We start from the raw sequence: 12,785 nt of genomic DNA, 5'->3' as shown, positions 1-12,785 counted from the left end.
AGATAATGTCTACTGCCAGCCATTGGGGAGCCTATCTGACCTCAGTATTGTGAAATATCATTTGAAGTAGCCAGTTAGTAATATGATAAAGAAGGTATTACCACACTAAGGACCTCCTGTCCCTAAAAAGCAGCCAACCTGCACATAATTCATATCTTATTTTTACTCATTTATTATTTCTATCTATCCATCTACCTGTCTATCCATTCATATTTACTCTCTTTAGGGCACCCAACTTTATCTCAAAGATGAGGAAACTGATGAACACAGTACTTGGTACACTACAACAGATTATATGGGGAGTTTTTTGGAATTCAGATCAAATATAAGATGGGTCAAACTACAGTAACAAGAAGGATCTGGAGTACAAACTAAAGAGAAGCCTGAACAAAATCCTGCAGCCTGACTGGTTAATCTTTGCCTTAAAGTGGGAGCACCTGACATCCCTGGAAAAAAATATAATGGAGAAAGTCTCACCTATATTCACTATTAGTAATATACCAGAGTTATTGTCACTTACTTCCTTCAAAGCAGTATTCTACAACATAGCCATCTAAACCYGCTGCTCCAATGTGGTCTGGTGGCCTCCACTTCATTGTAACTGAGGTATCAGTTACTCCGTCGACTGCCAGGAGAGTTGGTGGACTGGTAACAGCTAAAACAAGTAGGTAGTGAGAACAAGGCAGAAATTTATATTACTATGAAAGTTTTGCATTTATGATGTATTATTCTAGTTTGGCATCATCGAACTGGCAGGGAACAGGCTAATCCCTGCCTGGCTGACGTTTCCGTTCATCCTGACTTTTCTTTCCCAAACCAACCTAGTTTGTTCCCAAGACAAATTAGGAAAAGAAGGYACTTCATTCAGTACCTGTTCACAGCCTATCCTAGAAAGTCAGACTCCTTCTGCTACAGACTGAGAAGGAGAAAGAGCAGTGAAAGCTATAGTAGGAAAGATTTGAGCAACATATCTTACAACAGTGTATATTTTGTCACAAGAGGAGAGCACACTGTAGTGAGAAAGCCTTCTCCTTCCTGCTCTTCTGCATCATGGGGGTCCTCTGAGCAAGGCAGAAGCTCCTACCAGCCTACAGAAGAAGGCATCATTTCTTTACAGGGACCTGTGGTTGTCACAGTAGTTTGAAAATCTGTTTCTTTATATGGAAAACCCCTCAGATTATGCTGTCRTTAGGCCGATGACAAGCCCTACTCGTTGTTACATTTAATTTTACGTAATTTAAAGCACAAATAATAACAGGAATAGAAATGTATGGATTATTTGTGAACATGTGCACCTTTTTGCAATGCAAAGCATGATGTAACAGCAAAGCATAAGTAGTGAAACTTGAAAAAAAAGTCTCATTTTCATAACATGAAGCATGAAGATGATGACTTTTAGATTTCTGGACATTCTTTCTGACTATTTTGGCCATAAACCAATGCCTTACTTGTCTTGTAGCAAGAGAAAGACACAAAAGAACCAAGACTTAATTCATCAATTTTATCAGTTCTCTGAATTGCCACTAGTCTGATTCTGCTGACTCAGAAACTAGATATGATTCACAGAAACCTTAGTCAAATGATTATAGTTTTTAAAATATATTGATCATAGCTGATCATATAACTAAATGACAACAATAATTTATCAAAGAGAATTTGCTAAATGCATAGCTACTCTATATTCTTGTTTACTTACCTAAAGGAACAAAGGCCTTTGAAGGCAAACTTGGCTTGGAAATTCCTATTGCATTAACAGCAAATACACGGACCTCATAGGCAACACCTTCAATCATCTTCTTTGGCTCAAAAGTTGTTTCTTTACACAGTTCAAAATTCAGCCTCATCCACCTGGAGCTTTGTTTCTTTTTCCTTTCAATGAAATATCCTATTGACCAAAAAGATAGTAGTATAGTAACTGGTGGCATAGGACTCACTGATGAGTGGTCTATTTTTTGATGGTCCAATAGCCCTTTTTCTAGTTGCAACTCAGTAACCCCTTCTAGTCTTAGAGTGGCTTAGGGTTTATTGGTTTATTGTTTCATTTTTCCCATTGCAAACTATCTGAAAGGCATCTGTTAGGCTTTCATGGCTGCATACAATCTTTTTTCAGGCCTGACATACAACACTGCTGTGTTTAATTTTACTGGCTTCTGGGCCACTCTGACTTTACTCTTTTTTTTTTAGTGTATGGGAAGATATTCATCAGCTCAATAAAATGTTTCCAAAAACCCTGCTGACATTCAAAACAATTGATTGAAGTTTGGTATTATAAACCAATAATGCAGAGACTATCTTTCAAAGTCCATCCCACAGGGAGAATGATACTGTGGCAACATACAAAATGGCAAATCTCAAAGCATCAGAAAACAAGATATCTGATAACATCCAAGATCAGAAATAACATTTTTGCAGCTGACTACTCAGAGTGGAATTCTCCAGAGCCTGAGCTAAACTTTGATAGTATGGAGTCCTTTATTTTTGTCAGAGATTTTTTTTCCGGAGCTTTTTTGTCTTTTTTTGTCTGAGAACGTCACCCCTCAAAAAAAAAAAAAAGAAAGAAAGAAAAGCATCTACCTAAGATAGGTGATCCACCGTCATTTGCTGGAGGTTCCCAGGTCATAACACACCAGTCTTCACCCACCTCAGTCACATTTGGTGCCTGAGGAGGGTCAGGGACATCTGTTGTAAATAAAAAAAACAGAATAAAAATAAAAAAATTGAATCTTTCATCTTTTTTTTTTTTCCCCTAGGCTGAAATAGAAAATGYCGAGCAAGAAACAAATCTGGATAATTTTTAAAGTGCAGCAGGGTACATTGAAATAGAAAATGTATGAGCAGGCACAAAAGTAAGCTTTGGACGACAAGAAATGGTGAGTATGAATGAATGGGGGCCAAGTACATAGATGAGAAAGAGTACCAGGGAAAGAAAAATTCATCCCTAAAATGTAAGCTACGATATTCAGATCAGTAGGTAAAAGACATGGCTACTGTGAACATACTCAACCTTTTTGTACCAAATTCACAGGCAGGAAAGATGTTCCAGYGTGCAGCTTAGTGTCCTTAAGATTTGAGAGGACATACTTTGCTTGTCCTTCTACTGTGGCTTTATGTGAGTAACTTGGGTACAGTCTTGCACAGAGCCATGGGCATTTAAAGGTTTTCTGTTGTCATATCTATCATTTTACTAATGGATACATCATTCCCATCAAAAACCTGTAACCCTGTGACAATTGACGCTTTCTCTATAGTGCGTAAGGGAAACGATATGTCCTAGAAAGGGTCACACAAAGGCTATGCACACAGCGAGCTATGTGCACTAGCCAATGGACAAACAAGAGCAAAACGTCATAGACTTTTTTAAAGTTCTAAATTACTGTTTTCTAGAATAAGCACCTTAATAATGCAGAGAAGTCCTCCTTGTACACTGAATTCATTGTAACTAATTCTCTAAGACAGAGAGCTTTCCCTAGCCTCACACTGTATCTCTCAGTGCGTCTCAAATTCTTTGCACAGCTGCTGGTTTCAGTGGTAGGACTGCAGAGCTTTTTAGCCTGATATTTAAGGCACTTTAATGGGTGGGAGGTAGTTCTTCAGGCTGAGAAAGAAATTGAACTTCAATTTCCCCATCTAGACTAAGTCCAACAAGCTACTGCCCAGCGGTAATGTCAGCGGCAGTCCTCACTCTCTCTCTCTCTTTTTTTTTTAATAAGCAGTTGTTGTGTTATTTCATATGGATACTGATTTGGCAGATGTAATCTAGGAGTTCCTTGTGAGGAGAGAGAGGGAGAGAGAGAAAGAAGGTCTTTGTAGATCCTGGCAGGAGGTTAGTAAGGGATAACTGCCAAACTCTTGAGCACAGTCAAGATACTTGAGAGGCACTTGAGGGCATGAGCTAATACATGGCCCATAGCCACCTGGAGAGCAGAGAATGTCAGCATCAGCCTGAGGCAGTTACAAAACCCTGGCCCCTGCAGCATGAGGTGGCAGCAGGGTAATAATTAACTCCTAGTTAATTCCCATCCTAGGTGCCCTTTAGTAGCTCTGGATCTTACTATCCTTCCACCTCAATTCTGCATCTGAAAATGAGGAAAAACAGGGAAATGGAAGGTTTCTGASAACCTACAACAGCTAGATAGCTAGGGAGTACAACATCTACAGAAGAGGCTCTTCAGCTGTAGGAAGAAGAATTGGGCCCTAGTTTGGGGGCAGAAAAAGCAGTGTTCTTCAAGGAGCATATATTGAAAAGAGCTGTGATAAAAGACATCACCTTGGTGCACTGTCCCATATGACTTACCAACCACTTTGATGTTGATTAGAGCTGTGTCCTCTCCAGCCTCATTCTTTAATGTTATTCTGAAAGGGCCTGAATCCTCCCTCTCAGCTGTATCAATGACCAAACAGCTGCTATCTGGATATGTTTCTGCCCGTATTCTTCCACTGTCTGTGATCCACTAGAAATCAAAGTAATCAGAGGGAAAAGTCATCTTTTCTGATTTGGGACTCAAAATGGACAAAAATTAAAATCTAAATGCAATACAGGACACTTCTGAAAAATGAATAAAGCAACTGTGAGAAAACTGCATGAAAGCTGAGAATTCCAAGCACTTGATCATCACAAAAATGACAAAAGAACTGAGGGACAAGTATATAAAGTACTATAACGGTTTAGTACTCAATTCTGCCCTTGTATCTGAAAGCAAGAGACACTATGTGACCATTTCTTGTCATGTGAGTAAGAACATGCTTTGATCAACACTATCTGTTGTTAATTCAATGAAGACTATACTGTTTTCTCAGCTTTCTCTGGAAGTCCTAGATTCTCCCAAGAGCCTTACAGGTTGAAATACAATTCATTTGCAGGCTGGAGTGATTGTAAAGCTCAGTAGCTTGTCCTGACTGWTTTCAAATTACCATATGTACTTTGGAGTAAGAGCTCTCCTAGAATAATTCCTAATTTGGACAAGCCCTAGTGCTGATACTACTGTTAATATTTGAAAAATACTAGTCACAGGCTTGACTAGATAGGTGTGATGAATCCAACAAGAACAGCGTGTTCCAATTTCCACGTAGCATACTGAAAAGGTAAGTTTTGGGATTTTGGTATTATTATATTATCTATTATATAATTATATAATAATAGTATATTATTTATTATTACACAGATAGAGATTGGTCTGTGTGAAGCTTTGCACTACGATGCTAGAAGATGCACACCTGGCCTATTGTGCTTCGTTCCAGCCATGACCTTCCATCAGAATTTATCAGCCATTCTCCAAAACTAGGCCATACTGTGGCTTTTTGTCAAAACCAAGGAGCCCTTCTGTGCAGTACATACACAATAAGTAACCATTTGGTAGATTTTCATTAGGTGTTTTCTGCATCTCATACATCTTTCTCCTTTAAAATTTATTTATAGCAGACCATTTTTTTCCTTCAGAATTTCAACTTTTCCTCAAAAAGATCTAAAAGATACATATCAATTTTACCTTTCATTTTTAACTGAGAGGAGCTTTTGACATAAAATGTATTTCCTTGTTATACGCTGCCATTAAAATTGATGGCTTCAGCAGGATAATGGTTATTTTTTTGAAGGAAAAGGCCTCTTGTCAAACTAACAAAACATACACACGATAACAATGTACCTTGTCTCCTTTACTCCACATGACTTTTGGCGTTGGCTCGCCAGTAATGGGGATCTCAAGTCGCAGTTTGCTTCCTGCCACTACTGTCACAGTGTTATCTTCCCCAAGACCATCCAGGTGTAGTCTAGGAGGATCTGAAAATGGAGAGATTATCRAATTTGTCATAGGGCTGCCACTCTGAGAGTTCAGTGACCTGAGAGCAGATCTGCGATATGTAGAGGAGCAAGCTTTTCCAAAGTTTTGAATTTTCAGGGCATTTTTAGTCAACTGTTCTTCTGTTTGGAAGAAAATTTGCAAAGATAAGCTTTTTGAAGAAAACACTTTTTTGATGAAAAATGAATCAGARCGCTGCATAAATTTTGGGCTGGTAGGACCACAAAACAAAAATAATCCATCTTTCTGCTCTGAGACAGAATTACATGTATTTAGATTTCTTCTAAGTGGCTTCCTATGAAGGGACTCTATGATAACTGGAGGTATCACTATTTATCCTTTTTTAATCCAAATCTTTTCTCTGAAAAATAAATGATCATGTCTTTTACTCCATGGATATGGAGAAAACTGATGACCAGCCTCTTACAATTTTTTTCACGTTAGAAGATTATGKCTCTAGTATGCTCCAGTACTCCAGCTCCCCTTCTCCATTCTCCCCAACCCTAGCCAATCTTATTTCTAACATGGGTATCCCAYGTCTTTCAGCCTCAATTACAGACCGTATCTCCTAACCCTTAGGTCATCTATATTGCTCTTCTTTAGACTTCACTGTCCTAAATTTCAGTGGCTGCTTTTAAAGTTTGAATTTAGCCAATGGGTTATTGTTGTGTGAAAAGTCACTGGCTTGTTTTATTTTTGTTTGAATGATTGAGCTCATTAACAAACCTTCTCTTTCGCTGATTGAATAAAAGTTGGTCAGAAGCATTTAACCATCTAGATACTGTCTAAGGTATTTGGGGTGTAAGACAGTATGTAGTTACCTGACTTCTTTTACTATTTTTTGGGGGGAAATGTCTGCAAGCCAACTCTTCAAGAACACAATACTATTTCTGAAGAGAGGAGAGCAACAGCTATTTTATGCAAACTCTTAATACTGGTTTATGTTTAAGAATTCATCCTTGCAAAACCTTCCCTGGGGGTTTAGGAACAGGCTTGCAAATCGTGACCGGATCCTAAACTCAAGCAGAGCTCTCCARCCAGCTTGCACTTTGCCAAGAAAGCAGATCTGTCCTTTGTGACAGGGACCCGTTCTGAGGAAAGAGATGGATTGAAATCCAGGATATTTCACACTGTTTCTACTTTCCACAGAGAAAGAAAACGTTATAACTTGCTGTGCGTGTACTTACCTACAACATGTACTTTGCAYGGAATATTAATATTATAGGCATCTGGTACAAACATATATTCACCCTCATCATCAACAACAGAGCTTGCTATAATAAATCTGTGGATTCTGTGAAAAATTGAGAAAGAAATCCATGTCAATTATGCTTTGAAGACTTAAAGATGAGACCTTGAGGCTATAAGGAAAAATCTTTGAGGATAAAAGTTCACCAGATTTGTACTAGTGTGTAAGATTGCTGATTTTTTTTTTAAAAAAACTTTTGCTGTCTGTTTAGTGGTATTTTAGCTGATTAAATACCTTGAGGTTTGTACCTTATATTATTGAAAAGACTGTCAAATTATGTAACCCATTTTAATATTTGAACACTGAAATGGAAAATAATACAGGRCTGTAATCTCTTTGATACATGAATGCTGTGCTACTGCCATTAGATAGTAATTAGATTGTCCACGAAGAAATCTTTAGRTGATACCTTTGTGAGAATGGTCTAATTTTTGTCTGTCCTTCTCTGCTGACTGCATCTTCACTGCAGGATCCAATCTACTGTTTGTTTGCCAGAATAAAGAAAGGGGTGAATAAAGCATATGATGTTCTCRCTCCCTAACTGAATCTTCCAGGAATACAATGATGTTTTTGTTCTCAGGCTAAGCTTCTTTCAGGCTCCCCTCTCCTCACACCACTCTGTGGTCCTGCAAGGGATGTGAGAGTTGCTTTGCCCTATGTCGGTACAAGGGGCCACATTGTACAGCTGGCTCTTGTGCCCAGAGTGCCCAATTACTGGGACTTAGGAAGTGTCATAGGGTGAATACGATCACTTTATAGCCAGCTCAGGAGCATCTTCACAAGCACARCACCCAGTTTTATGAGCTGTCAGTGCTATGCTGAAGTGCACAGGCTGTACTTAAAGACAGGCTGGAGAGTTGGGTGGAGARGAACCTCATGAGGTTCAACAAGGGCAAGTGCAGGGTCCTGTACCCAGGGAAAAATAACCCTAGGCACCAGTASAAGCTGGGGGCTGACCTGCYGGAGAGCAGCTCTGCAGAGAAGGACCTGGGAGTGCTGGTGGATGACAAATTGACCATGAGCCAGCAATGTGCCCTTGTGGCCAAGAAAACCAATGGTCTCCTGGGGTGCATTAGGAAGACTGTTGCCAGCAGGTCAAGGGAGGTGATCCTGCCCCTCTACTCAGCCCTGGGGAGGCCTCATCTTGAGTACTGCATCCAGTTCTGGGCTCCCCAGGACAAGAGAGACATGGAGCTACTGGAGATCGAGTCCAGCATAGGGCTACAAAGATGATCAGAGGGTTGGAGCATCTGCCCTATGAGGAACGGCTGCAAGAGCTGGACCTCTTCAGCCTGGGGAAGAGAAGACTGAGGGGGGATCTTATCAGTGTGTATAAGTACCCGAAGGGAGGCTGTCAAGGGGACGGGGACAAACTCTTTTCAGTTGTCCCGTGTGACAGGACAAGAGGCAATGGGCAGAAATTGAACCACAGGAAGTTCTGCCTGAACGTGAAGGGGAATTTCTTCACTGTGAGAGTGATGGAGCACTGGAACAGGTTGCCCAGAGGTTGTGGAGTCTCCTTCTCTGGAGATCTTCAAGGCCCGCCTGGATGCAACCCTGTCTAACATGCTCTATGTGACCCTGCTGAGCAGGGAGGTTGGACCGGATGATCTCCGGAGGTCCCTTYCAACCTTACTGATTCTATGATTCTATGATAGGACCTTTTATTTATTTATTTTTAAAACTGACAAACCTTCCACAGAAAAGGACAGATTGTAAGCGCAAAGGGACCTGATACCACTACATAGTTTCCATGAGTAGAGGTATGAAGTCTGGGTTGAYATGAACAAAAACTATCAGATAAACAGACATTTTTAAGCTATATATTTTTAATAYTGTCTAATAATGATTTTGGCCTTGCTACCTAATGTTCCATGCTAACAGCARCAGTGATGTCAAGAAAAGTGAATATCTGGAATGTAGATGAATAAAGAAATTTGATTGTTACCCTCTACAGCCAAATGACACAAGCTGAAAGGGAGCAAGGAAATGTGGCCTTTTTAATGATAAATATGAAAATGTTTGAAGARCAGAGAATAAGTGTGAGAACTGAATAAATCTCAGTGAAATAACTCACACTGACTCTTCTTTACAACGTCACTGCATTAAAAGTTAAGTCAATACTGAACATGCTTACCTTCCTTTGTGATAAATCTTTACGCGGTCACTAGCTTCAACCAGTTGCCCGTTTTTGTACCATTTCCCTTCCACATTCTCAGATATCTCACACTTCAGGTGAATTTCCTGTCCAAGCCTCACAGTCTGGTCTTCTAATGCAAGTGATATCTTCAGTGGTCTCACTTAGGAAAACAGAAGCATAGATATTAATGCTAGTATAAAACAATAGTGTATGATTCTATCCCAGAGCTGCTACCAGCAATCACAGTAGTCTGCAAATCGGAAAAATGCCTCCAACATATATATTAATAAATAAAACTCCCAAGTCCAAATACCAATAATATGTACATGTAAGTAAACCTCAAGTAAACCTCTTTTCATGTTTAATTTCCCTATAGCCTACTGCCTTAAAAAGGTGATCCGAAATACCCATGCCCAGACTGAGGAATCCCCATGGATATAGCCAGTGGAAAAACTAAGGCCAGAAGCGTATCTGAATTCTTTTCCATCTCTTGCATTTAGGTGCTTGAGGTAGAGTGTCTGTATTCCCACAAAGCACAGTGAGAGAAAGATCTGGGTCCCAGGACTGATGAGCTTGAAGGGGTTCCTACCCACTTTTCCTGTTATCTGACAGTGATCTAACTGTTCACAGAGTTCTCCAAACTAACAGRAAATGATGACTTGACTTACCAAAATAGATCATCAGGAAAATGGACTGCAGTTCTGATCCTATTTTGCCAGACTCATCAAAGGCCTGCTGAGTAGTCAAATTACTTCATAGACTACTTGTTTTCACATTTGCTAAAATGCCTTAACTCACTCTATAATTACCCAGGGATATTACTAGCTTTTGTAAAAATTAAGTCTAAGAACTGGGGCACTTTTACTTTCTGGAAGATCAGATACTCTACACTGGAGTCCAGGCTACATATATGGTACCAGTATGTATGGTATGTACATAYGTATGTATGCAGTAAATACCCCTGACTGTGGAAAATTCCCAGAGGACCCTGAATTGTGGCAGGAAAGATGATGGAGTCTAATAGCCTTGGACAATCATTTCCAGCTTGATAACCAAATGAATTAATTGGGCTTAGCATGCCAATTTGTATAAAATAGTCAAAAGTGTCAGAAATATTTTAAAAAAACCTAATAAGTTCACGATGTAGACACAAATTTACCGTAGCTAAACGTGTTCTCAGAAGCTATCTGGCTCCCCTATACAGGCAAGGCCAATTCTAGTAGTATACATACCTGTACTTGCAAAACGAACAGGGGAATATTATAATACATTCCAGTCTGCCTAAATGTGAAGTGGCAGGAGATTATAAGGATGCAAACATTTTGCTAAAAAAMCACAGGCATTTTAACAGAGATATTGTACAAATAATAATGAGGGAGCTACATAGTCATAATTTTGTGCCTATGGGTTCAGGTCAGGTGGAGTTGGTGCCTCTCAACAGTACTTGGAGCCTAACCGTAGCATGTTCTTTCTTTCCCCTCATTTTTTTTCTAATTTTGGCTAAAAATCCTTGGTTTTTGCTTTTCTATGAAAAAGTAGAAGTGTTCAAGAAGACCAGATAATTCAATTGAAAAGTTTRCTTCATTGACTCATCATAATTTTGGACGGATAACTTTGTTTTCCGTCTTAACAGTGACAGAGAGTTTTCAACAAATAGATCATTGTCTATTAATGCAAACAGTGCCTGAAGAAAAGTCATTTATCCTGGAGTTCTGCGACAAAGAAATCTATATTGGAGATAAGTCTGCCTTTAACTCCCCCAAAAAGGCAAGCAAGCTAGTTATGTTTACAGACTAGTAGATTATGACATACAAATTCAAGAAGAAGAGGAATTATACGTACAATCAACAGAAAGCTTAGCCTCTGATTGGCCTCCAGTTGTCATTACTGAGTAAGTTGCGTTGTCATTCTTTGCAGCTTCTTCTATGATCAAAGTGTGCTTTTTACCCTCAACCTTGATTCGATATCGAGATTTAGGTTCATTGGTGATTTCCACACCATTCTTAAACCTAACAGAAAACAAAGAATGATTATTTTTTCAATAAAAATCCTGAGTGCATAACACTCCTATGGACTGAAGCTTCCAGAGAAGATTTTATTAAGACTTAAGGCAAAAGAAAAGGTAAAATGAACTAAACCATGAATGTATAAGCAGATTTTTGCTGTTGCTGCATTTTTAGATACCATTTTCTGAATAAATTTCATCTTTACTAGTATAGAAAAAGATGTCTGCATTTTTTCCTGCAGTTGAACTATTTGGGGTTTTATTCTTGTTGAGAACAATATCTATTCAAAATGTAGCTTACCATTTCACATTTGCATCATCCTCAGACACTTCACAGCTCAGTTCTACTCGTTCACCGATATAGGTTTTGGTATCCTCAAGGCCTTTGGTCACCAAAATTGGAGGATCTTTGGCAAGAGAAAATTACAGTTTGATAYTTTGAGAGAGAAGGCTAAGTGAAAGAGATTTTCAAAAGCGTCCTGTAGAAGTTGATACTACTTCAAAATTCTAATGTCATTTTCAGTGCAGTTTTTCCTACTGGGAATCAGAGAGCAGGTTGCCTGCTAAGGGGCCAGTAGGAAATGGTAATTAAAAAGTTTATTTAGTAGCAAGAGATCATACAACTCTTACACGTCATAGATGCAATTGTATTCATCATTGTAAATAGCTTCCTAAAATACCTGATGTCTTTTTATTTCACTGTAAGTTTTGTTTTCTCGAGCACAGAGATTGCCTAGTCATTTTCTAAAGGACCTCTAATGAAAAGGTCCCTTTAAACTCAAGTTTGTGGTGAAGGTGTGAGTGACACCATTAAGGTTATCAATAAGGCTGCCCGCACTGTGGGAGCAAAGAGAATAAAGAATTGGCTACCCATCCCTGGCTTTTGATAGAGTCTTCCCTTAAATTTGAACAGATGGAGTTAAAAGTAACAACAGAAAGACTGGTCTGAGCGTACTTGAAACAGGTCAGTTGGATCAAGAGTAATCAGTGTTATCAGGTATCCCATGTGCTGGAAAAACCAATACTATGATGAGCAAGTCTCCAAAATGACTTGAAACTATGAAGGGGTCCACAGACCAGATCCCAAGGCACAGTACAAATCAACCATATCCCCATTTCAGAATTATCACTAAATTGCTAAACATGGGACAAAGAAAAAATAGTCAAGAATCACAGAAATACATACAGAGTGCTCATAAGGGATCTTAGTACAAGTACAAATATATACTGAGCCAGATCCTCCTTATTAATACCTGTTACAGTCAATGAAACCACTCCAACTCATACTACGAGACACTATGAAATAAGAGCAAGCAGATGCAATTACCTCTCACAAACAGTTCTGTGGAGCATTTTTCATCACCAGCTGTTACGTAATAGCGAGCGTCATCTGTCAGTGTACAGTTATTGATGAATAAAATCCGCTGGTTACCTTTGTGCTCAAAAATGTATCTGTTGAAACAGGAACAGAGCAAAGACTAGCAAAACTGTTGGACATCTTTGGTTTTATCTAGAAAATGCACTGGAGGTTATTACAGGTGAAAATCCTGTGTGTACRTAGAACTGGAAAAGTTATTCTGGGAGCAATTTCCAGGA

The 12,785-nt window shown here is 39.1% G+C and overlaps 1 protein-coding gene across 1 annotated transcript in view; it reads right to left on the bottom strand.

The window, feature by feature from the left end:
* Positions 1-12,785, bottom strand: part of MYBPC1 (myosin binding protein C1) — a 48,556-nt gene that overhangs the window by 17,887 nt on the left and 17,884 nt on the right. The window contains exons 11-20 of the mRNA XM_085322610.1: positions 12,517-12,641; positions 11,491-11,596; positions 11,027-11,193; positions 9,182-9,344; positions 6,983-7,089; positions 5,643-5,776; positions 4,295-4,451; positions 2,575-2,679; positions 1,697-1,885; positions 521-655 (exon numbers count right to left, since the gene is read on the bottom strand). Of these exons, the coding sequence (XP_085178736.1) occupies positions 521-655; positions 1,697-1,885; positions 2,575-2,679; positions 4,295-4,451; positions 5,643-5,776; positions 6,983-7,089; positions 9,182-9,344; positions 11,027-11,193; positions 11,491-11,596; positions 12,517-12,641 (1,388 nt within the window). The remainder of the gene's footprint in view (positions 1-520; positions 656-1,696; positions 1,886-2,574; positions 2,680-4,294; positions 4,452-5,642; positions 5,777-6,982; positions 7,090-9,181; positions 9,345-11,026; positions 11,194-11,490; positions 11,597-12,516; positions 12,642-12,785) is intronic.

This window comes from Rhea americana, unplaced genomic scaffold (assembly GCF_003343005.1).
Source record: "Rhea americana isolate MKP2758 unplaced genomic scaffold, rheAme1 scaffold_79, whole genome shotgun sequence".
NCBI classification, from domain to species: Eukaryota; Metazoa; Chordata; class Aves; order Rheiformes; family Rheidae; genus Rhea; species Rhea americana.
The sequence above is the reverse complement of the archived record's forward strand: the minus strand, read 5'-3'. Positions and strand labels throughout refer to the sequence as shown.